Source organism: Betta splendens, chromosome 9 (assembly GCF_900634795.4).
Source record: "Betta splendens chromosome 9, fBetSpl5.4, whole genome shotgun sequence".
In the NCBI taxonomy this organism is placed as follows: domain Eukaryota; kingdom Metazoa; phylum Chordata; class Actinopteri; order Anabantiformes; family Osphronemidae; genus Betta; species Betta splendens.
Genome location: NC_040889.2, coordinates 13,441,464 through 13,465,434, shown reverse-complemented (window position 1 = coordinate 13,465,434; position 23,971 = coordinate 13,441,464). Strand labels below are relative to the sequence as shown.

Here is a 23,971-nt window from a genome sequence, read left to right as displayed (position 1 = left end):
ACTCACATTTAATCTGTTAAACTCTACTGTAAGTTCAGAAACCACACAGCTCACACAGTAGAAACATTTATCACACATTTCATACTGAAAACGGAAGGAGGAAGGGAGTAACCACATCTGAAGCAATACTGTAAAGTCACCTGAAGGACAAATATCAAGTCGAAAACTAGTTTAAGAGCTTTCACAATAAAGCACCTGACATACTAATTTCTATATGTTAGCAAAGGTTACTGTAACTTTTTTCATATTTATATACAATACATAAAAAATGACCAGTGTCAGGTTAATTGTCATTTTAATGTAACATTAACACGTAGGTTTCCATATGCTATAAACTATTTTAAAGGAGGTTGTTTAATGTTAATGAATTTCTGTTACTCCTTTTTTGTTCTGAACAAACTCTTTCATTTACACATTATTTTACCATTTAGCACATAAAGCACAGTCTATTTTTGCCCTTTTCAAACGTTTGTTCATTCGCGGAGCCTTTATTTAATTGTTCTTTCAAACATGTAAAAGCAGTTTATTTACCAACACACTTAATTTCGCACATGTATTTCAGCTTTTAATTGACCTAGTACATGCTTGAACAGAGTCATTTAGACTTGTCTAGTCCTATCCATGACCTCACCTGTGCTGCTACACAGCCGGCAAACAGAATACAGATGTCCACACAAGGCGTTTGATTTTTTTTATATTACAATTTGTAGAACATGAGCTGCTACCGTTTCTCCCTCTTACTGCTGAAAGCTCACAAACGGGAAAATACGTCTAAGATGCGCTAATTGGCGGCAAGAGCGCTCACTCCAACTACTTCCAAGGAACCAAGCATGGAGCTCTCACTCTGACAGGTTTAATAATAATGATAATAATTTAACTTTACTGATCCCACACTGGGGAAAGTTTTACCCATCCCCTGAGACGATCAGTGGGCAGCATCGGGGAACTAGTGTGAGGTGTGTTACTGAAGGACACACTTGGTGCTGTGGTGGGCTTTAAACCCGAGACCTTCCACTCCTCAAACCAATGCACAACCAACTGAGCCACCAAGCCTTTTAAACCTTTAGTACCCACCTGAAACTAACTCAACAGCGTGTTTTCACTATTGAATGTGAGAATAATGTCATTTTGACTAATTACTGATACGCTGTCAAAACAAACAAGTAGTCCTGTAGCAAGTTTTGAACTCATAACCTTGAAAACGTCAGCATTATACTCTAAACAACTGCACCAAGATGCTAAGGTAATCAGTAGTGGTCTGTACTATTCCTAAACCCAACCTCAAACCTTTTCCATGAACCTACAACTGCTAGCGACGCCCCTGGATAATGTAAAACACTCTATGAAACCTTTATTCTGAAAGCGCAGACACCTCAAACAGGAAGCAAATGTGGCTGCGTCAAACTTGATGCTGGTCAGATCCGGATTCTCGGCTTTTGGTTTGAGTCTAGAACTTTTGAGTCGTACTGTCAGTGGAAATCTGTGGTTTATTTTTTGGTTTGTTTGTTTGTGTGCTTAAGTTATCCTGACGCTGCTGGACGTTAAACCCCCGACTGTCTGGACCGGAACCAGACACAAGACCATATCTAGGTGAGTTTAGTTAGTTTACAATTATGGACTTTGTTTGAGATCGGTCCATCTGATGTCTGTCTCACAAAGCCATGCGTTCTGACGGACCTTATTTCCACTTTAAGGCTGTGACGTGGGTGGTGAACGTTCTTTAGGAAGCCAAAAGCAAAGCTGCAACTTCTCTCGTGTAGCAGTAAAAACATAGGCATGATTTGCACTAAAACAGAAGCCACACACATGAAAACGACTCTGTATGGAGCGTAACTCAAATCTGAAAAATGGTTATTGTTTCTAATAATGAGCAGCTCATGTTGTATTTTCATTCACTAATGCAGGACAAGGACGAGTTTAGGGTGCAAGTGTCCAACACATCACCAACAGACCCTGATGTGAACGTCACGTGAACACAAGCTACAACAGTCGACCCAGATGCAAAGTAGTGAATAGCGATTCTGTCTGTAGACAAAACGCATCCAGCAGCTGGATGAGCAGCTGCTCTCAACTGACGGCCACTAGTTTTTCTGACGTTACCAGCAGTTACAGTGAGATAATGATTCCCTTGAGGTGACACTGGCAGACAGAAAGGAACGGAAAACTAAAACATTGAACACATGGATTTGTACTTGCTGATCAGATATTCTTGTATAGTTGAACTGAACATTTGAAAAAGTGAAATCAGCTCAGCAAAAGTGACACCCAGCGCTTTCTAACTAGGGCCCGTCCCTTGTTGCCTGGTCTCCGGTCCTGTGACTGTGGTTCTGACTTCCCAAAACCAGGAAGGAACGAAAACTAACTCAAAAATCAGATTCTTGAGTTTGAGTTTTATTGCACACAAAATGATGGATGAATGAGGATTCTGAGCTTAACACAGAAGCCAACAATAGAAAACTTTTAACAAACAACCAAATTCCTACTTAATTGAAATATACATTAAAGAGATGTAAGTTTGAATTGAACATTTTACATCTGTTTCTGAACGATACAAAGACAGAAAAGCACAGGAGAAACAAAGCTGAAGAAATTTCTGTGTATAAATGATGGGTTGTCCGACGCTCACCCAGCGTATCGACCTATAGCAGCTTTATTAACCCTGACCTTGGGCAAGGCACCTTGAAGGCTGCTGTTAAAAGCCAAGATGGGTCTGTTTCTGAAGCTGAACTTGGAGCTGGTTGCACGGGACCCTCCCATCACATCATGAATTACAGATATGCAATTAAAGCACAAGGTTCAACAGTCACAGCTTCATGTTTAGATTAACACAGATGTTGTTGAAGGTTCCGTTACACAATCACACTGACATCAGTTGTTGTTCAGCTCGCGAAGGCAGCTTTCCAGGCGCTATGAGTGGACATCCCCGGCGGATCCGTCTGAAGCCCTGGCTCCTCGCTCAGGTGAACAGTGGCAAGTATCCTGGTCTCCACTGGCTAAGCCCGGAACACCGACTTTTCCAGATCCCCTGGAAACACGCGACCCGACACACACCGGCATCAGACGAAGAAAACACCATCTTCAAGGTCAGGTTACCCTCCAAAGGCTTTACAGCCGTAACACGTCAACTCAGCAGCTTTTGGTTTCTGGTGGATCTTTAGCAGCAAATACTATCTGACAGATAAGACACATGAGGCGGTGTGTTAGATCAAGCTGAACGGTTTGATAAAAGACACAATCACAACCAATTGCTTCTCAGAGGAGAACAATTTTGAAAATAACACAACAGATGTTTCATTGAGCACAAAAAGCTTGTGAACTTCCTCTTCCTCACAGTTTAAGTCTGAGTTTCAATTCAGCTTAAGGCTAAAGTCACTTCCTCCTGTGACCTTTTGACTTTGGTTCTTGTTTTAAAGTCTCATTGACATTAAAGATTGTCCTGTTTCAGGAACAACATTATTGAAAACCAGTCAACACGGTGTGATCTGTTCTCACAGCTGCAATAAAACTAATCCAACTTAACCTACAGCAACAACATCCTGCTCTGTGTCTTACAGGCGTGGGCTCTGGAAACAGGGAAATACCAGGAAGGTGTGGACGAACCCGACCCCGCCAAGTGGAAAGCAAACCTTCGCTGTGCCCTAAACAAGAGCAGAGAGTTCCAGCTGAAATACGATGGAACCAAAGACACACCGGTACAGCCGTTCAAGATCTACGAGGTCTGCGAGCAGCTGGGTAACGCGGGTGAGCACAGACGTCATGCTGCCACAGCAGTTTTACACAATTAGTCAGTTACTCTGACCACCAGCAGGACACTCTGTCTGGTTAAATGTGAATGAGCTGCTGTCTGCTTCTTTCCCGTCAGATGGACTTGATGAGGAGGACGACGAGGTAAGAAACAAAAAAAGTGCAAGGAAAATAGAAACAATCCATTTTATAAGCAATTAAAACATTGTTGTTTCATTCTCAGATGCCGAATCTGATGGAGCTTAGCATCAGTGAGTACAAGGGTCTCCATGGAAACATAGCGTCCAGAAATATCTAGGCAGTGACAAGAAGAAGTTAAATGTCCCCAACATTGTAACAGTTGACTGTCAGCTTTGTCTTAAAAGATTCTATACAGTGTCAGATAACTTAGCGTTTCACCTTTCACTCATTTAGCTTCAGGTAAAAGATAACACACGTAAACAAACAGTGACACCAAACAGGACAGCACAAAGATGAAACATGACATGAAAACCTGTTGGGTGTTTGATGACGGAGACTGTCAGCACTCAGCAGCAGCCCTTCAACAGAACCAGTACCAGCTAAACACTGACATAGCAGAAGTGGTGAACAGCCGCTTGATCGGGGACAGTCTGGGTATAAATGTGACGACCCGTGTATGTTGTGAGCTCATAATGGTTGTAACCAAATTATTACATTTCACAGCCTGAACAAATGTGGATAGTTCCCATTTCTGACACGGTCCCTGTCACTGTTGTTCTGTACATCACCAAGTGTCTGTGAGGCCTGTCGGACTGTATGATATCATATCTCCGCAGACCCCCGGATCAGTGACCCCCCCTTCAACTCCTTCAACACCAGTTTTTCTTCCAATGAGAACTTTGTGATCCCGGTTCCCCTCCTGCCCAACAGCAGTCTCCCTGTAAGCTCTGACCTCCAGGCTCAGCATCAGATGCTGGATCAGGGGAGCTTTGTCCATGCTGCAGGCCTACCAAGTGGAGTCCAGACCCTGAACCCTCAGTCTGCTTCCACTGCGTCTGCAAACCCTGGTCCAGACCTGATGGACACCAGCAGCATAGAAGGCGTGCAGAACCGAGAGGATCCTCAGAACCACCAGCCCTGCAAGTACGACCTGCTGAGCAGCGTCCCATGTGAGTAGAACCTATGACACCTGATCTCTGACCAGTCACTTTTAACTGGTTCTGCTGATACTGGCTTTCTCAGGCCATCAAAGCCAAACTGTCATATTGGATTTAATCATTTATGGCCTCCTTTTCTGTCTGTGTTGCCATAGTAACAGATCTGGACCTAAGATTTCAGTATCGTGGCCGGCCCATGGGTTCGCTAACTGTCAGTAACCCTCAGGGCTGTCGTCTCTACTACGGACACCTGGAGCCAACCCCTGAGCAGGTGGACCTTTTTGGACCAATTTCCCTACAGCAGGTTCTGTTTCCGGGTACAGTGGAAGTCCAAAACCAGAAACAGCGCTTTTACACAGAGGCCCTGTTGGATGTAATGGACCGAGGTCTTATTTTGGAGATCTTGGAACAGGACATCTATGCAGTCCGTCTGTGTCAGTGTAAGGTGTTCTGGTCTGGACCAGGAATGCCAGAACACGGTCCACCAAATCCCCTCGAGAGAGAGAAGAAAGTCAAGGTGTTCAGTCTCAACAACTTCCTGCAAGGTGACTAATGACAACTGAACTGACAAAAACAAATTTCAGTTTTACCTGGTCATTAAACTTCTGTCCTCAGGACTAATCCTGTTCCAGAAGGGTGAAGCTCCCAACCCCCCACCCTTTGAGATCCACTTCTGCTTTGGAGAGGATTGGCCCGATAAGAAACCCAAAGAGAAAAAACTCATCATGGTCCAGGTCAGAATACTGGATCTTTCCTGTGACTTGACTATTTGTATCAAAGACTGTACCAGAGCAATGTGCTGAACATTTTGGTCCTCCAGTCTTAACACGTTTCCTACGCTCTAGGTGGTTCCTGTGGTGGCTCGGATTCTCACAGAGATGTTCTCTGGAGAACTTAGCTGGTCCACAGACAGCATTCGGCTGCAGATCTCCAACCCTGATGTGAAGGACCTAACGGTAGAGCAGTTCAAGGAGCTGCAGAAACTCCTGCAGAGTCAACACATCCAGGGGCCCTGGACACCCGCTGTCCACTGATCACAGGTGGATATTCAATCACCTCCTTCAGGACTCGAGATTAGAAGCCAGCGATGCGACAATCGTTACGGATCAATCAAGACAAACAAAACAGTATGTGAGAGGAAACATTTAAAATGTTTCTTTTTAATGGTTTCTTTATGGTTTATAAAGCATAATCAGAAATTAAAAAGTTGTCCAGTCATGCGCTGTTTTAAAAGAAGCCGTGTGGACCGAACAGTGTTGATCAGATCATTGAGGACAAAGTGTTTCACATCATTTCACTCGTTTGTTTGCAGGATTTCAATAAACATCACAGCAGTATTATACAGAAACTGTCTGCTTATTTGGTTGGAAGGACTGCGTTTTTATATCATGGCCGTACCTGTTAGCTGCAGATCTGCGCTGATGGCGCTGTTTAACATCTTCATCTTTTGTTGGTGTCTTCAGCTGGAACAGCACAGTTTAAAGGCCCAGTCTGCTTTGCAGTCTGTGTCTGGGAGAATCGTTGCTGACACAGTACCACTGTTTATGTGACAGAGCTGTGATGACGGAGTCTGGATGTTCATCTAAAGGTTGACAGCTGCCTGTGACTATGACTGTTTCAACTGTTAAGTGAAACTGATGATTGTTGCCACCTGTTTGGTGTAACTGGATGATCAATACACACCTAGAGTCCCTGACAGTTTGCTACTGTGTCTATTAGAGTTGGTACTGATTTGAAAGCTAAGAATTATGACATATTTTCATGTCACTGCTCCATCTCCTACTGATCACTTCCATCAGGTGTGTTCAGTCGATCTACCAACCGACACCGGATCAAGGTGATCAGCAGAGAGAGTTGGAGAACCAGCAGGATACCGGCCCGCGAGGACCAGTTTGACACCTGAGATAGGAGACTTACTCAGAAGTCATACTGTTCTGGCAGCTCAGTAGGTAGAGCATTGGCCTGGGAAGAAGAAGGGTTGATTCCCACCTCTGTCACCAGGTGTGTCCTTGAGCTAGAATCTTCACACTACCTCCCCAGGCACCGCGGCGCCACTGCTCCCCCTAGGATTGGGTCAGAGGCACAAAGTTCCCGACTGTGGGACGAAGGGAATTAACTAAAGTCCGTAAATTTATCTGGTCTTCCTGTTTCTAGGCTGCTCTGAGCTTACCTGCTTGCTTTTTCTGTTTGTGGTCATTTACTCAAAATTTCACATGCCTGGATCAGACCAGAACCAAAACCACTAAAATCATCCCTTGTTTCAGTTGTTTTATTGTTTACAACGAGGCTACATCCCCCATCGCGGTGTCTCAGCAGAGTCCTCTCTGTGAAAAACAACTAAAATTCAACCAAGGTTAAAAAAGTCAAAGGTGACGTCAAACCCGTTACTCAGCCCAAGAGCATCATGGGAAATCTCTCAGCTCCCCTTATGGCACGGACAAAAACATCACAAGTCCAAAATAAATCTTCTCTTAAAAATTGCTGCCAGGCACATCATTCCAGTGAAGAATTGATCCACAACAGTTCACTTAGTGAACCTGTCCTGACTCCGCCCACATAGCTGACGACAGGTGAGGTTAGGGGGAGGACTTAGTCCTCACTATTAGTCTTTCAGAGCAAATTGTCCTGCTTCACATTCAAAGTCTTATCTTCATCTTCATCCTCATCCCTTTGGATCCTCGTCTGCAGCGTCTTCTCTGAACATCAAAACCTCTCACCTAAGAAAAACACGTAACCACAAACTGATTTTCAGTGGCAACATCACACAAACATCTGTTGTTCCTGACAGATGTGATCACTTACCTGGTATTATGTGGCTATCGGAACAGCCTGGTGAACTCTCTGATAGCCCAACACACTTGTTTACACTCTTCAGCACTGCAGGAAAAGAAAAGCATGCAATAACTTCATTTTGTTGCCATGGTTACTGATTTCATGTTTTCCTGCTGTTTTTTTAGGCCATTACAACAGAACTTAGGTTTATATTTGTTTGGGTAAATTCAGGTGAGGCTCTACAGACAGAGTGCTTGCTATACAAGGACAGGTCTGAGCATGCAGTGAAGACTCCAGTTTTTCTACGTTCCACTTTGTGTTAGACAGGTCTCAACAGAAACCGGCTTATGTCACCAAACATCATGCTACACTTGGGTATCTCTGCCTGTGAGGGACAGCATCTGAACAACAGCCAGAGTTCCCACCGTCACATGACTGATTTCTATATGCGATGTACGTCTGCCACACGTCTGGCAGAAGTTCCCAGGTTCCCGTCAGACCAAACCAATTGTTACACTCAATAACTTTCTCAAGTGTTGGTGTCAAGACCACACCTGTACGTAAAATGTCCAACAAAGTCTAAACCTTGTTCTGACTTACCTGGTGACCTGTTTATGGAAGTCGGTGAGTTGTTTGTGAGTGACTGTCACAGCTCCTCCTGACGTCTCCTTAGGTAAACCTTTCAGAGCATTTTCCAACCAGCGACAGAACGTCTGCAGCAAACCGATCATCCGTTAAAACCAAAGACCAGACAGGTGAAGGTTCAGGCCACAGATGGTGCGTTTACTTACAGGTCTGTCAAACACCATGACCTCCCACAGCACCTCGGCAACATCGGGCAGTGTGTACGGTGGCAGACAGAAACAACACGAATGCATGAGCTGAGTGATGAGCTGCTGCCCGTGCTGCCCCATGGCCTGACCAATCAGCTGCTTCCTCACTTCAAAGTCTTCCTCGTGCTGCAGGGGCGCATTTTAAGCACGTCACAACAGCAAGAGACAGTTGAACCCATATAGACCGACATGGTTTTACAGTTTTGGACTCACATCGTTGGCCACCCCTGTGTGGACCAGGTCTCGGACAAACTTCATGACGCTGCAGTTGGCATCTCGGTGGTCGAGGGACGTTGCAGCGATGGCACACTGGATGATGTGAACAATGATGCTGCTGCTCAGTAAAGTTACGGGACTTCTCTGGACAAACCTGAGAAGGTAGGGAAGTAATAATCAGATAAAGACAGATTTCACAAATCAGGCTTACTGCTCAGTCAAACTGGCCCTAACCTGGTGGCCAGTCTGAAGAGGTCATCCACAGTGTCTGGGTGGTTCCTCAAACCATTCGGCTGCTCCAAAAGCTGAAAGGTTGGCATGCACAGAGCCTACAGGAAAAGGAAGTCATTATCTTTACCTTTGCAAGTCAGGCTGGTAAACAAGTGAGTGTACTGAGTTTATAGGCAAATACCTGCAGCATGTCCAGCAGTCCCTGCCTGCAGCCCTCCTCCATGCCGTACTCATCCACTAGGATGCTGCCCAGGTACAAGAAGCACGAGTGTGGATATACCTGGTACACGCTGACCATCTGAGCAAAGACAAAACAGTGAGGAAGATTTGTTTGAACTGCTGTTACACAAATGTGATCTAATGACAGACAACCAGCGCCACACAAGGACCACAGAACAGCAGCAGAACACATGTCTGTCCAGGTGTGTCTGTATGAAAGCACTTTTTGCATAGTGGTCAGACATTCTATTAACGCCTCTGTGTTAACCGTATGATGCAGTCACTCGAAATAGAGTTACAGAATGAATACATCTAAAAATATTTTTATTTTTGGATTTGACTAAAAAATATTAGCATTATATTTCCAGACACTTGGCCACTGAGCAACTTTCACAGAACTGAAACTGTGTCATGTTACCAGATTCTCACCTGAGTGACAAGGGGCTGCAGCAGGGAGGCGGAGCCTTTCCCAACACACCGGACAGCGAACCTGAGACAGCGACAGCATCGCTCCACAATCCTGTTATCAGCCTGATGAGTGTTCAGGGTCTCTGATAGAACCGGCCAAATCTACATGGGAGTTACATGATGTCAGGTTATAAATTGAATGTGCACTAATGGAAAGGGATTTGCAGATAAACCACATATGAGGAGGTTACCTCCTGGATGACTTTCTGACATGGGTGAGTCTGCCCATTCTCTACAATGGGGTTTGTGTGTCTGAAGCAGAAGCAAATGACCTGAATGAGTGTTGTCCTTTTGCTTCATTTCAATAATGTTTGACTTCACGTAAATGAGCAGGTACATACCTGAAGATAACAGCCAGTCTGTCAAGCCACACGGTGGGATCAGCTGATTTCCCATTGGTAGACTCTTCAGTCAAGAGCTGAAACACAAAAACGTATTACATACTGAACATTTGAACTCAGGTGTTTCCAGAAATACACAAACTTTCATCTACCTTTTTCAGAGCTACAACCTGAACAGCACACAGGTCACTGAGACACTCAGCAATTTTCCCCAGCGGAAGACGAGCCAGAACCAAAGCTGTTCCTGTACAAGTAAAAACCACACTGTGACATCACCGCAACACATGTGAGCACCAATGCAATGGTGAACATCTCTGCACCCTCCTTTATGATGTCATACCCTCTGGTCTATGCCTTCCTTTTGCTTTTCCAACAATAACAGGGGACAGCAGCTGACTGACCTGGTCCTATAACTCAAGGTGCATTTCATAAGTGTACCAGCATACCTTTGAGCAGCCCAACAGCTGCTTCAGTGCTCAGAGCAAAGGAGTCAAGGGAGCGAGCAATTTCCAGCAACCCGTGGAAGTGTTGAGCCATATGGTCTCTGCAGACAGAGCAGATGTTGTGGATTGCCTTGGCTGCCGCAGATGCCAAAGGCTTTTCTCTGAGACCCTTCATCAGGTAGTTCAGAACTGGGTCTGACAACAGGGTAACAAAAAGAAGACCAGACAATGAAGACTTTTCTCCTAGTGACAATGTTTACAAATGTAAGTTTATCAGTCTACCTAACTGTTACATACTGAGGAAACAATTTATCTGTACTAAGGTAAGACGACGTCATACCAAGAAATCTAGGGTTTCTGTCCACGACCTCGCTCATCTCTCCAACCAGCTCGATGCTTGTGTACCGGACAGCCATGTGCACGCTTTCAGGAAGCAACACCACCTGCTGCAGAACCTCTGACAGAGTTGGGTTGTTCTCTCTGCAAGTTGAATAGAGTTTGCTGGATTTTTATTTCAGATCTCTGTTACACCTAATGTTAGGAAGTACTGTTTCCTAAGGATATAAAGATGCTCTTTAGATACTCACGGGTCAACACTTTTTGCAATTGCAGCCATGATAAAGAGAACAGCCTCCGTTACTTCCCAGGGAGGGTTTCCCTCTTTCAACGTGGAATACAACTTAAAAAAAAACGGAAAAACTTTTCACACACAAACAACATCTAAACTTTATGATAGTCGATAGATGACAAACTAAAGTTACCTGAGAGAAGCACTCCATGGACCCAACGAGAAAGATGACATCTTTAACAAGGTCTGAGACTCTCATCCTGAACTCGCCAAAGTCATCCGTGTCTTCTGGGATTCCCTCCTGTTGGACCACAAAAGTAATGAGCATCATGAACATACCAGGTTTACGGTTTGAATATTCGGAGCCACGTAGACTGAATCAGGCTTCTTACGTGATCTGGATCAAGCTGACAGTGTCTAGCCAAACAGTGCAGCAATCTCTGTATGTACGGTCTGAAGATGTTGTGAAGGGCTGCGTCGTTGATTTTGTAAAGATGTTCTCCAAGGCGGTACCAGAAGTTAAAAGAAATCTCAACAACCTAGATTGGACCAAAGCAGACACTGGGATTATAATCAGAGCACAGACTTGTGCCAGTGGAGCCTGTTGGTTTATGGAGCTTTTCTCTACCTCTGCATAAACATGATGAAATTCTAAAAAGAACACTACTTATTGTGGATATTATGGAGTGAATGTGTGTGAATCTCTAGAAATAATTATTTGTTCTAAAAGACAAATTAGATGACAATCAGCTGTGAGTCTGGGAGCTTCTGGCTTGTTTAAATTATTACTATTATTATTATTATTATTTATTATTATTTAAGGACTAGCAAGGACCAACAGAGTCACATAAAAATTATCCACAGTATAAATTAAATGCATACATACAGATAATACTGATTCCAGTTATTCAGCTACACGTGTTTAAAATTGAAAGACTTTTAAAAGTGCAGGTGCATTAATGCAGGCAGAGAGGACTGTAGGTATTTTGCTACCTCATACTGTGGGTGTCCTGCACAGATAAGCAGCAGCTCTAGAGTCCTTAGGTCTCCCATCCCCTGTCCTGGACTCCTCACTGTCGTCTCTAAGAAAGTCTCACAGAGTTCAGTGAAGATCCTGCAGTAATTCAGCACTCTGAAGACACAAGTAAAAAAAGAAAAAAAAGTTTACCCTGAACAACACAACACCACAGTCAACAATCAGAACCAGTTTCCCATGAGTCCTTACTTATCAAGGTCTTCTCGAGCTACAGCCATATGATAAGCCGTCTCTAGCGTCAGGACACCCTGGAAGAGCTGCAGTGCTAGCCCCATGTTGGTGTCTACGTTTTCTATGGCATAGAGAGCTGAGCACACACAGTCTGATGCCGCCTCGTGGAGGTTGGTGGGGGTTTCATCCCTTTGCTGTGCACCCAGAACAACAAGAATATCAGCAGCTGGAACTCTATAGATCTGCATTTTCATTATGTTATGCAAGTACTCAGTTCTTCTGTCCTGACTTTACACAGAACCAGACTCTCACCAAGACTTGGAAGAGGACCATAAGCAGCTGGTTACTGGCCATGAAGTTACTGTCGAGTACTCCCAGGTTGAACCAGCTGCCCAGACACCGAAACACCTTGATGAGCATCTTTTCATCATTGCCTGTCTTTTCCACACATGTTGTCTGAAACAAACACAGTTAGAATGATTTCCAGTGCCACATGCTGGTGTGGTTATGAAAATAAATCCAAATGGTGCAATCCAAAATCCAGACCGAGGATGACATAAAGACTGAAACATTAAGCAGTTGGGTGACGATGAAAGGGTAGTGTTTAGACAAACTGATGCCAACAGACAAATAACAAACGTATGACATATATATAATAGCACTGACCAACAAAGTCACCACAGTGCTGGAGTAAAAAGCCAGGTCTTCAATGATTTCTGTCCTCCGATTGGCTCCGATCCTCAGAGACCGACTGTGAACCTCCTCTGGCAGAACTGTGAGAATCTCAATGAGAAATGGCATTGAGCTGATGTCATTGTTGTACCTGAGAGGGGGTAAAGACAGAAACAGGTAAGTATGAACTCAGCCAGGATACACTTAGTTTTCATATTTAGAGTATGAGAGTGTAGACTGTGAATTCCTACTTTTCTATGAGCGTATGAACACATCCTTTCCAGGAGGCCATCTGCAGTGCAAGGTCCGCAATCGCCAGCGCAAGCTGAGAAATAAGACAGAAATTAAAGACAATAAAAGTGGAGAAAGATTTTATATTACATATAAGATAATAAATAAATTATATATAGTTTGGCAAACCCTGACATTATGTCCCTCCTGTTGTAAGGCTAATGGGATTGTGCTGAATTTTTTTTTTATTATAATCTGCATCAGAAACTTTATAAACTCTGTTACTGCATTACAGAAAAAAAATACCAAAGAAGCAGGTCCCAGCTAGTCCAGGGTTTGTTAGCAAATTGACTGGAGGTCACTGTTACCTGAGTGACAATGATTGGGGACAAGTCTTTGAGGTTCTGTATGTGGGTCAGCAGCGAGTCTCTCAGAGCGTTGTGTGTCTCAGGTGGGAGCTCATAGAACGAGGTCTGGATCTTCACTTTCATAGTCTGAGCCGCAAAGTAACAGGACTCCACATCCTGTTTGAGCTGCAGCAGCTGGTCAGAGATCTCCCATGCGTACATCTGTAACACACAGCAGGACATGATGTCACAACACCTGTCTGAAGCACAGATCTTCTCCCTCACCCACAGTGATCTTAATTTTACATGATGCAACATACAAAATTCAGTCAGGTCTTTTCTGGATCACAACTCCAAAGAATTCTGGCTGTATGAACAGTCAGTTTGATTTATGCCTGAAAATGTCGTTTGTGATGCAAGATGAGAAATATTCTATGTATTATGGTGATTCTGCAACCAAAACTGTTTCTTGTACTGAACTGTGTCAGTGTAAGCACTAAACCTCCACACGTGTCAGCACAGGTCCAAAGCTCTAAAAGCTAAGGGCTTGCAGTAGCGGAACAGATGACGATACTGGACGAGAGGGATCGCGTCAAAGTGGCACGTGATCTGTCAGACGAACCTGAAAATCCGCTGAGCAATAAGCTAAAAAGTCACAAAACGAATTCAGCTACCTAAGCTAAAACTAAGGACCGAATTTAAAGCCAAGTCCAGGTCTCACTCTGTGCCACGCCCTGTGGCAGTGATACTGAAATCAGTCTGATGATTAGTTGGTATTCATTAACTACCAAAGGTAGCATTAAACTGAACCGGGTGTACTTCCTCAAAGGAGCTGACTTCGATCATTGGCTGACTGATCCACCAGAGACCCGTCATCCAAACGAACCACAAACGCACACGAAGCAGTTTCACAAAGGTTAAATAGTTGCATGAAGTCAGACACCAAACTTGGCCATGCTAGCATGCTAATGGAGCTAGTAGGGCCAGCAGAGCGGACCTGGTGAATCATCTGACACTAACCGACGGCACATCGGCCACATAGAAACACATTCAATCTTTAAAAAGAAAAGTATCTGTAGAGGCGCCCGGTAGTTTTCTGTTTAACTTTTAGTGAGCGCAGGAAGCTAACGAAGCTAACATGCTGCTAACACTGTGTTTTGGTCCATTCATTGGAATAGCTTAGCTGTGATGCTAACACGAACCCCTTGGTCCTCTGAGACTGCGCACTTCACGTCATCTGGTCTCTTTTAAACGGGTAATTTGTTCGAACCTGACCCGGACAGGCGACATTACCGCCACCGCAGGTCTTTTAGACCCGCCGGTTTCCCGTTCTGCTCCCCCGGCCTCTCCCATTTTCTTACCGATCTCTGGAGCTCGCCAAGCCACACCGACGCTCGCTCCTTCCCGGCCGGGTCCGGATCATGATACAGGGCCTGGACCGCCTGATAGACCAGAGCCAGGCTCGGTTTGCCCCCCTCCATTCCTCGTATCTGAAGCACGAATGAGAAAAGGCAGGAAATTCCCCAACTCAAAGGATTCGAAGCAGTCCTAAACGGTCTCACTGTCGACCGCCATCTCGCAGGCTTCCCGCGTGCAACCACGATCCTTCCCCGGCAGGAAACACAAAGACAAACATTAGTTCCGCTCAGTCATGTGGGGATGGAGGGGCACTCCCGATAGACAAATTGCGTAACTCTCTGTATCTGACAGTAATTACACGAACAAAAGAACTTCTTCAAAATCCATCAAGTCACACAGATATATTTTCATCGAGACGTAAAATAAAAAAAACTTTCAGTTGAATATTCTTTAGTGAGGCTGGTGAGATGAGACAAATCAAACCTGTAGTTTTGTTGCAAAGTAATGATTATGTACTGTAATGCCTTTATACTAGAATAAATACGTTGTGTATTGGAGACCATCATACTGATGCTCAGTTTTATCCGATTTAAAATTTCCAATCAGGAATATAAAACTTTCTAAAGACTTAGTTTTTAATTGATTTAATTGATGTTTGTAGTTGTGCAATTTTGCCAAATGGGCTCAAGTTAGAATGAAATCTCGACTGTTTCGGTTCCTGTGTTTTTGTTTCTCTTCAGCTAACATCACAGAAATGTTGATAAGGAAAGAACGGAATTCATCTAAAGCTTTTTAATATTTGGAACAAAAGGACTTTGACTGCTCAGCATTTGAAGAAAAAAACTGTTTTCGAGAACCTACACCTGTGTAATACTTTGGGTTTGGGCTTTACTGGTTTTGATAAATATGATAAATATACAGTAAAACTACACATAATAAGCAAAATTAAAAACATGGTAAACAATTTGAACAATATCATCAAATGTTGTGTTACAGTACAGATCAGTTACTCAGCTTCAGTACATGAATAACAAACTGTGGCAGGACAAAAGATAAAATATATAAACAAGACCAAGAGAAAGATCCAAATGATCAATACACTATAAACATATATGCACAGTTTTTTTGTCTGAAATTCAGCTGCTTTTTTAAAACTCATCGTGTTGCAATAACACCTCTCCAAAGTCTGTAATCTGACCCCCAACAAACACCTTATAATTGTCCAGGATTTCCTCCTTGGTCAGCTTCCCGTCCTGCACAGAGACCAGGCATTAACCAGGTAACAAGCAGGGGTCCAGCCGCAGGTGGGACCAGGTGTTTACTCACCTTTTTGGAATCACACTCGTAGAGAAGGTGTTTGGCTTCAGCCTCAGCGTGGTTGTAATCAGGTGGAAGGATCCAGTCCAGAGTTTCTTCTTTGTCCATTTTCTCATCGTTGTTTTTGTCTTTGAACTCAGAAAACTGTTGACACTCTGGAGAAGGGAGACAGTCATCACTGGCCCTTAATACACCTGAAGTTTTAAAGAACCTTCAAGCTTTGAAACAATCACAGGTGCAGGAGGTTTTTTTAGTTTCACCTGCAGCCAAGTAAAAGTTGAAGTACACATACGTAATGTAGTACTTACCAATGTACTCCTTTAACTCAATCAGACTGTCTTTGCTCTTGTTGATGTCTTTCATTGTCCAATGTAAATACATCAAGTATATTCTATTGTATCATTTCAATGACACTCACCTGCACCATGACGTCTTTCATGTACTCATAATTTTCTAGATGAAAAAAGCTGAGAATTCATCTTTGTGTGCCATCAAATCTCTGCTTGTATCAGCAGCTCTTGTCCCTCTGCATCATTCGATTGTACTTGTAGCCTGTGTCTGTCTGAAGGTCGACTGAGGGCAGTCAAACACTATTTACTAAGCCAAGGTTTTTCATTTATTTACCAATCAGACAGTGGTGGAAATGAATAGAATGAGTATCCAGGTGGCTCTACAGCTTTTACAGTTTTAGAGCCTTTTTAATGCTCAGCTCTTGTAAAGGTCCCCCCAACACCTGATCTAAAGGTTATTTTGTTTTCCTAGATCTGCTCGCTTGAACTGCTTCTTCCTCTGTGACCTGCTGAAGACTCTTCCATGTATTTCATCCTCTGCCTCCTTTGGTGACAGTGGTTTCATAATATTCATAACAGCTGTAGGATGTACTCAGCTCTACAAGGGAGCTGACTGTGGCAGAGCCAGTAAGACAGGGGGCAGATCATGGGAGTCGAGTGACCCCCTCCAATGCTGCTACGCAGACTGATGGGGACTGAGTGAGCCCATGTTTTCCCTCATCTCCCTGCATACTTTGAGGGTTGTGTTCTGTTTCTCCCCCTAACCAGTCGAGGCAGATGGCCGCCCAGCCTGGGTCTGGTTCTGCTTGAGTTTTTCTGTGTTAAAGGTGTTTTTTCCTCTTCTTTGTGCCCTGGTGCTGCTCTGTGGCATTTTTTACTTTGTAAAGTTCATTGAAACAACTTCTGTGACTTGGTGCATCATGAATACAGTGAATTGCACTTACAAAGGACGCTGCCGTAGGTGACATTCTTGTACTCGGTCCAGCTGATCCAGCTGTTAGTGAAGCTTGGTGAGTGATGGAGGATGGAGCTGTTTCAGAATCACTGATTGACCTGATTTTTCTACCAGTCAACAACTGTATCTTGACTTTCTCATTTAGTTCAGCTTCATTCATCAGAGCACTTTACAACTCGCATTTAGGAGGTTTTTATTCAGTTTTTATCCCGTAGCAATACTCATGGTAAATGCTGAAGAACGGACTATAAAATGGAACTTTGACATAATATTTACTTGTGTGACTGTGTGTCTACTTCATTTAAGCTGGTCCAGTGTGCATGGCTCTCTGTTCACTTGATGTTTTTGTTTTTGTATTTAATGGCTCCAAGGTTTTGGCTTTGCCTGGACACAGTAAAGCTTCATGGTCATAGTTTGGGTCACTGTTGCGTGTGTGCGTGTAAGATGACGCAGAGGGCGGAGCAGCAGCACAGACACCATCCTGACACACAGTCATCAGTAGCTACAGGTGAGGAGCGCACGCATTGACCTGAGTACAGTCATAAAAGTACAGCAGCTACTTACACTTTACATAAGTCAGCAGTGAAACCAAACTAAACCATTTACACCAGCGCCATCCTTAGAGAAAACCAGTTCAACTCATGTAAAGTAAAAATATCATCAGCAGGACTGATAAAATCTTTACGTAAATGAATCACGTGAGCTTCTCACCTGTCAGTTCGCACTGTCATCTCTGCTATCCTCTCCCCATCTCTTTCTTTCTCAGTCTCACACGCTCTCTCTCTGAGAACTTGATTGGACCGTTGATGGTTATACTTGCACCTGATTGGCAGGGAGCCGCGGGCGGACCAATGACAGCGCCCGGAATGAGTCGTCGTCCTGCCACGTCCTCAAAATGTTTTACCGTGACGTTTACACGTGAAGCGGGTTTAGCCCACTGGCCTTGCTCCAATTTACTACCCTCTCAAGTCATTATAAATACTCAAGCTTCTTTAACTTGTTTAAAAAAACTAAACAAGTTTAAATTTGTAATGGTAATATAAAATGGACCTTTCGTTTTAAATACGTGTTTTCTGCACAGTAGACTTGTAGGAAAACTACCTGAACAACAACAAATGTTTCTATATTCTCGCGCTTCAGTAACTGCGCATATCTGACAGCAAAGACAGCGACGCAGATGAAACTGCCTCTCAGTGTGTTGACGCCCTGTTCACACTCAGAAATGCTGTGGTCATGATCACGAAAACCTAAAAATTACTGTAAGCCTTTTGAATAACTGTTCCTGTTGGATTTTTATTGCACTTTAACAAACATAATTTCTTAAGTATAATATCTGAACTTTATTTCTACGATAGTCATTATACACCGTTGACCGCCTTCATTACCCTTTATTTCTTGTTTTAAAAAACACCTATTATTCTTTCTCTCTTGGCCAAAATTGTAGAAAATATTTAAAATTACATTTTGGAGTTTAGAACCAAAGTTTAAGTTTAAAGCCACTTTATCTAAATAAATAACAAGGATTACAACCTCAGATTTTATAACTATGGAGACTGTTTTTTTCATGTTTCACCTTCATTTCCATCTTAACAGCAGCCGAGGTTCACCATTAATGTACTGTGTTTGATCTGCCAGAACTTGGCAGTGGTTGGAACTGGACTTTGTCTGGACCCAAACTGCTGCTCCGACTTCATAATAGCCAGATATTTAGGCCATATACAGTTTTGGTATTCACCACTTCAATCATATAATTTATAGTAGCAGACAGAACTGATGGACACAGTTGGGATTTTAATATGCTGTAATTATTTACGTCAGCATCAAGGGAGCAGAAGCTATAATCATAAACAGATGCAGCGAAAAGGTGAATTCACTTTTTTCCGTTGCCAAACGGATCCGTGGCAGCACTACCAGCCTTTTCATCCCCACCCTGCATGGAAGAGATGAGGTTGGCCGCGGCACACGTGGGGAGCATGCATCCTAACCTAAAGGTGAACGCAGAGACGACAGGTGAGACCCTGATTCTGCAGGTCATGGTCCAACAGACCCTGGACTAGGGTTATTCCAGAACATGAGGACCAGGGGTCACACTTCGCTTTATACTTGAACGTTACTGAAAACCATAATTTACTCACCTGGCTAACAAAACTCTGTGTCCGGTTTCGTTAGTGGAGCTGTTCCTAAGGAAAAAAATGAAGGCAGTTTCTATTAACAACAACAGTAGATATTTGTTAAAAACTATACCCTATGATAGTGTAAAACTGACTTTTGCTTAAAAGATTCTCTAAAAAAAGATATTTTTGTCTCACCAGACGTTCAACAAGTCCAAACTGCAGAAGAAACAAGAGATTCTTCAATTATTATTAGAAGCTGTATTATGAGAAGTAATGTTGCATTTTAAATCATATTTTCTACATTTGTCAGGATGCATCATTCTTTAAGCGTCAGATTCACCTTTCCTCCTTAATCGTCTGGTTAAAATGGACCTGGTTGCCATGGCTACAGACAGAAATCAGTATTAGAAATCCCGATCACTTTATGAATTTACCATCTCAACTGGACTCTGGTCTCACCTCAGGTGAACAGGTGATGGATGAGGAACCGAAAACACCCTCATCACCATCATCATCACCACCACCACCGCAAACACCATCCTCAGAGTGGACAGCTGTCCTGGCTTCATGGTGTCCGAGGCAGAACTGCTACTATTCACTCACAGCTGCTTTTATACAGGATGTTTACAGGGTCACAGACTCTGAAGGTCACATTCTGTGACTGATGAGCTGCCTCAGTATTGGGTCAATATTTACTGTGGGACGTTATCAGCACCGCTCACCCTCACCTCTTCGTTCACATCACAAACACCTGAAGAGGCGGCGAGACAGGGTGTGTGAGAGTTCTGGTTATTTCCTGTGAACACTCGTGGTTTTGAATCTGATTTTGTGTCCTTAAAGAAAAAATTGGTCCTGTGGAACTCCACGAACACTAGACAGAAGGCCAGAGACTCAGGACAGACATGTAGTAAGAAAAACCTGAAGTAAACGCGTTTTACTTACTTACTTACACAAAAAGCATCATTTTGTTAATGCTGAGGGGCCCGGACCCCTTAAGGGGAAGTGAAGGTTGGGATAAAAGGAGGTAGAAGAGGGGAGGGGAGAGTCAGAAAAGGGGACAGTGAGCATTAAAGTCTGAGGAAGAGTTTGAATTGAAGATTCTACATAAAAACGTTTGAGGCAGAGCATCACAATCAAAAACATTTATTTATTCATTTATAAGTTAAAGCAGAAAAAATAAAACACATTCACGGATTCAGTTTTGCCACTGGAACACGTTCATCACTGCACAGAGAAAACAAAACAAGACTCGGGACATTTCAACTAATCACTGAACAAATAGCCTGTCAGACTGTGTGCATGTGGGGCGTCTATCGAAAGTCTTCAGCAGAGAACATGCCCTTGGCTCGGCGCAGGATCGAGTCCTTGGACGCGTCATATGGATGCTCTTTGGATGGGATCTCGAGCACGGCTGGGATCGACTGCATGTGGGCGTCGATGGCATGGCGGATCATCTCTGCAATGAACTGGTTTATCAGGATGATGCCGATGTCGTTACGGGCCAAGAAGCTCCTGCCCAGAGAAGATGACATCACACCAGACTCCAGTCACGCTCAGAGGGGATCCTACACTGATCACGAATGCTAATGTCTTAAGGGATTAATGAAACATCAAAATGTCTTTAAAGTCTTAGAATATGTGAATTAAACTCCAGGCATGACTTACAGAACTTTGAAACTTGCCAATCTGTAGTTTACACGACACAAGCTTTAGCAGCTTCAGGATGTTTTTAGTTATAAACTTGTTGTCAGCAGATAACAATGAACACGAGAATTGAAATTTAAGTGTGTTATTACTGAAGTTTGGTGTGAAGCTTAATTAAATCAAGGTCATTTTGTAGGGGAGCTGTGTGTAAACATTCAAGGGTATATATGTTTTTTTACAGTACAGAGGAGCTAACGTTGGATCGCTGACCTCTCACAAAGAACCAAACTCTGCTCCCTTTTTTAATGACTTAACTTTGCCATTTGCAGTGAATTAATTAATTAGTGACAAATTCACCCAGATGCATTTGTTTGTTACTGTTGTTGATTCCCTATAATTCGGGTCGCGTTGACATTTAACCCTGGATGACTGATCAATTCAAATAAATTTTTACTTGCAGAAGAAAACTGTACAAGCTGCTCAACGAACGGTTCTTACTTGAAGGTCTCCTCGATCTCCGTCACGCTCGTGTCCTTCTCCACCACCAAGAAATTGGGTTTGCGGTTCTTATTCAGCTCACCGATGCCACCGAGCAGGAAGCCGGTGCATGTGTCCTCGTCACCGATAACAGCGATCAATTTGCCGCGGCCAGCCATCCTTGAGGCGAAGTTTTGCACGAGGAAGTTAACGTTTAAACGCAGAAACGGAGGAAAAAAATCGACGTCTTACCGAAGGATCATATGACAGTCAGCTGAACTACACTTCCGGCTAAGGGCTTAGAGCGCGCGCCCTGCTGTTCGGAGGGAAACCCTTCAAACGGAAACAATAATAATAATAATTAAATCACAATTATATCGATGACAAATGACAATTATATTGGGATTAGGTAGAAACATCAATACTAATTCCAGCACACGTAATCCAGACTATAGTTCTTAGCTGTGTAAGTCTTAAAAGTTTGAATTACATTTCATTAAACATCGTGTATAAGACAATGCATTTTGTAACAATAATTCTCTCTTGAGTGGAAAACAGCAAATGATTATTTTAACGGATTATAAACCAAATAAACGTTGAAACACGCGAGCCACTTATATAATTGCGTAATATCCGGCAGAACTCAAACGCCTTAACAGTCACGTGAAAGTCGCAAGAAAACCGGAAATGCAACTGAGTTACAGTAAAAACAAGGCAAGCAGAGAATGGTGAGCTAATTATTTTATTTTTGTTTTTTAAATTCTGTTAGCTTTTTTAGCTTCATGCGTTTCTGTTACTTGTGGTTGGTTGTTATCTTAAAACTCTTCTGCTACATGTGATTAGCTGTTAGCTTCAGATTATTTTGCTTCTTGTCATTAGCTGTTAGCTTCACCTATCCTGTGCTTTTTAGACGACTGCGGCTCTAACGGCGGGTCTGGAGCGGATCCCAGATCAGCTCGGTTACCTGGTTATTAGCGAGGACGGCGTTCTGGCTGTAAGTCATTATTATTCATTTTTGAAACACAGTTCACACTAACTGAATATTTTTTTCACTACGGTAAGCAATTCCAATATTTCATTTCATGGCAAGAAGCCCGAATTTGTTCCTGGCTCCTCCTGACATCTTCTGCTGGTGCCTGGTGTAGTGTTCATGCAGACAGAAGCATGGAAATATGTCTACACTGACATAATATGACTGACGCATATTTTATTGGTCAATTATCAACAATTATCTAAGTCTTGATCTATGTTTTCGTAGGTGGGAATTTTAAATGGAAATGATATAATTGAAGACCTTTACATTAGGACTTACCTTTGAACTCTGGACCTGTCCAGTCTGCAGGTGAGCTGGAGAATGATGAACACACAGCAGGCGTAATGATGCAGATGGTTCGAACGGCATGTCGCTTCAGGTTACCTGGATCAGCCGATCCCTGGTTCAAACGAATGTCAGGTACTGCATCGTGTGCAAGTAAAACGTAGACATGCTCAGAATAACATGGGAATCACCTGTGCCTCTGTTTCTGTTCTCAGTGATTCTGGAGGATTTTGCCTACACAGTGACAGTTTCTGGGCAGAAAGTGTTTGTTGTGAAACGTCATAACAACCAACATGAACCAATCAACGTGTGACAGACAGATGCAGTCAACGGTTCATCATAACTTTCTGTTAAATGTGTTCTGTTTATTTAAGTCAATAAAGGTTTGGTATTTACTACAAAGTCCATAACATATTTTAACACTTTGAACTAAAATTAATTTTTAAAAAAATAAAAACCGTCTAGGTCCTCCGTTACCCTAAACCTCACCTGTCAAATAGAACCTACTTTGTTTACTAATTCTACTAATTCAAGATTAAAAAAACAAACCATTCAGTAGCACGGATCACGACCCAGTTAGACCCACAGTCTTTCATGTGAACAGGTTATTGTAATAGTTACAACTGTGAAGGTATTTTTTTCCCGTATCAGTTTATAAACACAATACAATAGACTCTTAAGAACCTCCTTCCAGAACTCAATTGGGAAGTGGAAAACAACCCTAGAGGCCAACTGCCCAAGTCAATATGAAATGCTGCATATACCAAGGAGATGCTGCCGCTGTTCTGCATTGGCCTAAACCCTCTCCGCCAGATCATCACCATGACTAGTTATGGATATCAGCTACAGAATAGCACAACCATCAGCCACCTCCTCTACATGGATGACATGGATCAAGCTGTATCCCGAGAGCTGATACATACCACCAGGATATACAGCCAAGACATCTGAATGCCATTTGGACTGGATAAGTGTGGTCGGATGGTAGCAAATAGAGGAAAGGTAGTTAGAACTGAGGGGATAGAACTACCAGAAGGCAAGATAGCAGATGTGGAGGGTAGCTACAAATACCTTGTAATCTGCTAAG

The 23,971-nt window shown here is 43.1% G+C and overlaps 5 protein-coding genes across 6 annotated transcripts; 2 read left to right on the top strand and 3 right to left on the bottom strand.

Moving 5' to 3' along the window:
- Positions 1–1,401: 1,401 nt before the first annotated feature.
- irf5 (interferon regulatory factor 5) lies at positions 1,402–6,199 on the top strand. Of its 2 annotated transcripts, none has more exons than XM_029162615.3 (9): positions 1,402–1,590; positions 2,884–3,083; positions 3,555–3,741; positions 3,863–3,888; positions 3,968–3,995; positions 4,542–4,874; positions 5,024–5,407; positions 5,478–5,596; positions 5,708–6,199. In XM_029162615.3, exons 2-9 carry the CDS (start codon positions 2,910–2,912, stop codon positions 5,894–5,896), a joined length of 1,440 nt encoding a protein of 479 aa, XP_029018448.1. In that variant the 5' UTR covers positions 1,402–1,590; positions 2,884–2,909; the 3' UTR covers positions 5,897–6,199. The 2 variants fall into 2 exon arrangements, with proteins under 2 accessions (XP_029018448.1, XP_029018447.1); XM_029162614.3 differs by having other exon boundaries at positions 1,403–1,590; positions 5,018–5,407.
- A 916-nt stretch (positions 6,200–7,115) lies between these two features.
- Positions 7,116–18,155, bottom strand: tnpo3 (transportin 3). The gene is made up of 25 exons (XM_029162613.3): positions 18,043–18,155; positions 16,096–16,241; positions 14,772–16,022; positions 13,432–13,632; positions 13,084–13,157; positions 12,827–12,983; positions 12,473–12,616; positions 12,179–12,354; positions 11,947–12,085; positions 11,346–11,492; positions 11,147–11,254; positions 10,973–11,064; positions 10,726–10,865; positions 10,389–10,580; positions 10,095–10,186; positions 9,943–10,019; positions 9,793–9,853; positions 9,563–9,703; positions 9,096–9,212; positions 8,918–9,012; positions 8,681–8,837; positions 8,426–8,593; positions 8,235–8,347; positions 7,665–7,739; positions 7,116–7,579 (listed from the first exon to the last, which is right to left on the bottom strand). Exons 3-24 carry the CDS (start codon positions 14,889–14,891, stop codon positions 7,679–7,681), a joined length of 2,772 nt encoding a protein of 923 aa, XP_029018446.1. The 5' UTR covers positions 14,892–16,022; positions 16,096–16,241; positions 18,043–18,155; the 3' UTR covers positions 7,116–7,579; positions 7,665–7,678.
- A 947-nt stretch (positions 18,156–19,102) lies between these two features.
- zgc:193726 (uncharacterized protein LOC561161 homolog) lies at positions 19,103–20,435 on the bottom strand. Its single transcript, XM_041072189.2, has 5 exons — positions 19,905–20,435; positions 19,786–19,830; positions 19,641–19,661; positions 19,467–19,511; positions 19,103–19,316 (listed from the first exon to the last, which is right to left on the bottom strand). Exons 1-5 carry the CDS (start codon positions 20,012–20,014, stop codon positions 19,202–19,204), a joined length of 336 nt encoding a protein of 111 aa, XP_040928123.1. The 5' UTR covers positions 20,015–20,435; the 3' UTR covers positions 19,103–19,201.
- Positions 20,436–20,572: 137 nt separating this feature from the next.
- Positions 20,573–21,859, bottom strand: atp6v1f (ATPase H+ transporting V1 subunit F). Its single transcript, XM_029162670.3, has 2 exons — positions 21,588–21,859; positions 20,573–20,957 (listed from the first exon to the last, which is right to left on the bottom strand). Exons 1-2 carry the CDS (start codon positions 21,743–21,745, stop codon positions 20,756–20,758), a joined length of 360 nt encoding a protein of 119 aa, XP_029018503.1. The 5' UTR covers positions 21,746–21,859; the 3' UTR covers positions 20,573–20,755.
- A 300-nt stretch (positions 21,860–22,159) lies between these two features.
- On the top strand, positions 22,160–23,286 carry lamtor4 (late endosomal/lysosomal adaptor, MAPK and MTOR activator 4). Its single transcript, XM_029162671.3, has 4 exons — positions 22,160–22,294; positions 22,477–22,560; positions 22,902–23,019; positions 23,100–23,286. Exons 1-4 carry the CDS (start codon positions 22,292–22,294, stop codon positions 23,195–23,197), a joined length of 303 nt encoding a protein of 100 aa, XP_029018504.1. The 5' UTR covers positions 22,160–22,291; the 3' UTR covers positions 23,198–23,286.
- Positions 23,287–23,971: the final 685 nt, after the last annotated feature.

Coding starts and splice junctions, on each gene's coding strand:
- irf5 (XM_029162614.3), top strand. CDS start 2,910: ATGAGTGGACATCCCCGGCGGATCCGTCTGAAGCCCTGGCTCCTCGCT. Junction 3,889..3,967: donor TTGATGAGGAGGACGACGAG/GTAAGAAACAAA, acceptor TTTCATTCTCAG/ATGCCGAATCTGATGGAGCT. Junction 5,408..5,477: donor TCTCAACAACTTCCTGCAAG/GTGACTAATGAC, acceptor TTCTGTCCTCAG/GACTAATCCTGTTCCAGAAG.
- tnpo3 (XM_029162613.3), bottom strand. CDS start 14,891: ATGGAGGGGGGCAAACCGAGCCTGGCTCTGGTCTATCAGGCGGTCCAG. Junction 11,065..11,146: donor CCATGGAGTGCTTCTCTCAG/GTAACTTTAGTT, acceptor TTTTTTTTTAAG/TTGTATTCCACGTTGAAAGA. Junction 8,838..8,917: donor CTCTTCAGACTGGCCACCAG/GTTAGGGCCAGT, acceptor CTACCTTCTCAG/GTTTGTCCAGAGAAGTCCCG.
- zgc:193726 (XM_041072189.2), bottom strand. CDS start 20,014: ATGAAGCCAGGACAGCTGTCCACTCTGAGGATGGTGTTTGCGGTGGTG. Junction 19,831..19,904: donor CCATCACCTGTTCACCTGAG/GTGAGACCAGAG, acceptor TTCTGTCTGTAG/CCATGGCAACCAGGTCCATT. Junction 19,317..19,466: donor CACAGAGTTTTGTTAGCCAG/GTGAGTAAATTA, acceptor GTTCACCTTTAG/GTTAGGATGCATGCTCCCCA.
- atp6v1f (XM_029162670.3), bottom strand. CDS start 21,745: ATGGCTGGCCGCGGCAAATTGATCGCTGTTATCGGTGACGAGGACACA. Junction 20,958..21,587: donor GAGATCGAGGAGACCTTCAA/GTAAGAACCGTT, acceptor TTCTCTGGGCAG/GAGCTTCTTGGCCCGTAACG.
- lamtor4 (XM_029162671.3), top strand. Junction 22,561..22,901: donor GCGAGGACGGCGTTCTGGCT/GTAAGTCATTAT, acceptor GGACCTGTCCAG/TCTGCAGGTGAGCTGGAGAA. Junction 23,020..23,099: donor CTGGTTCAAACGAATGTCAG/GTACTGCATCGT, acceptor TTCTGTTCTCAG/TGATTCTGGAGGATTTTGCC.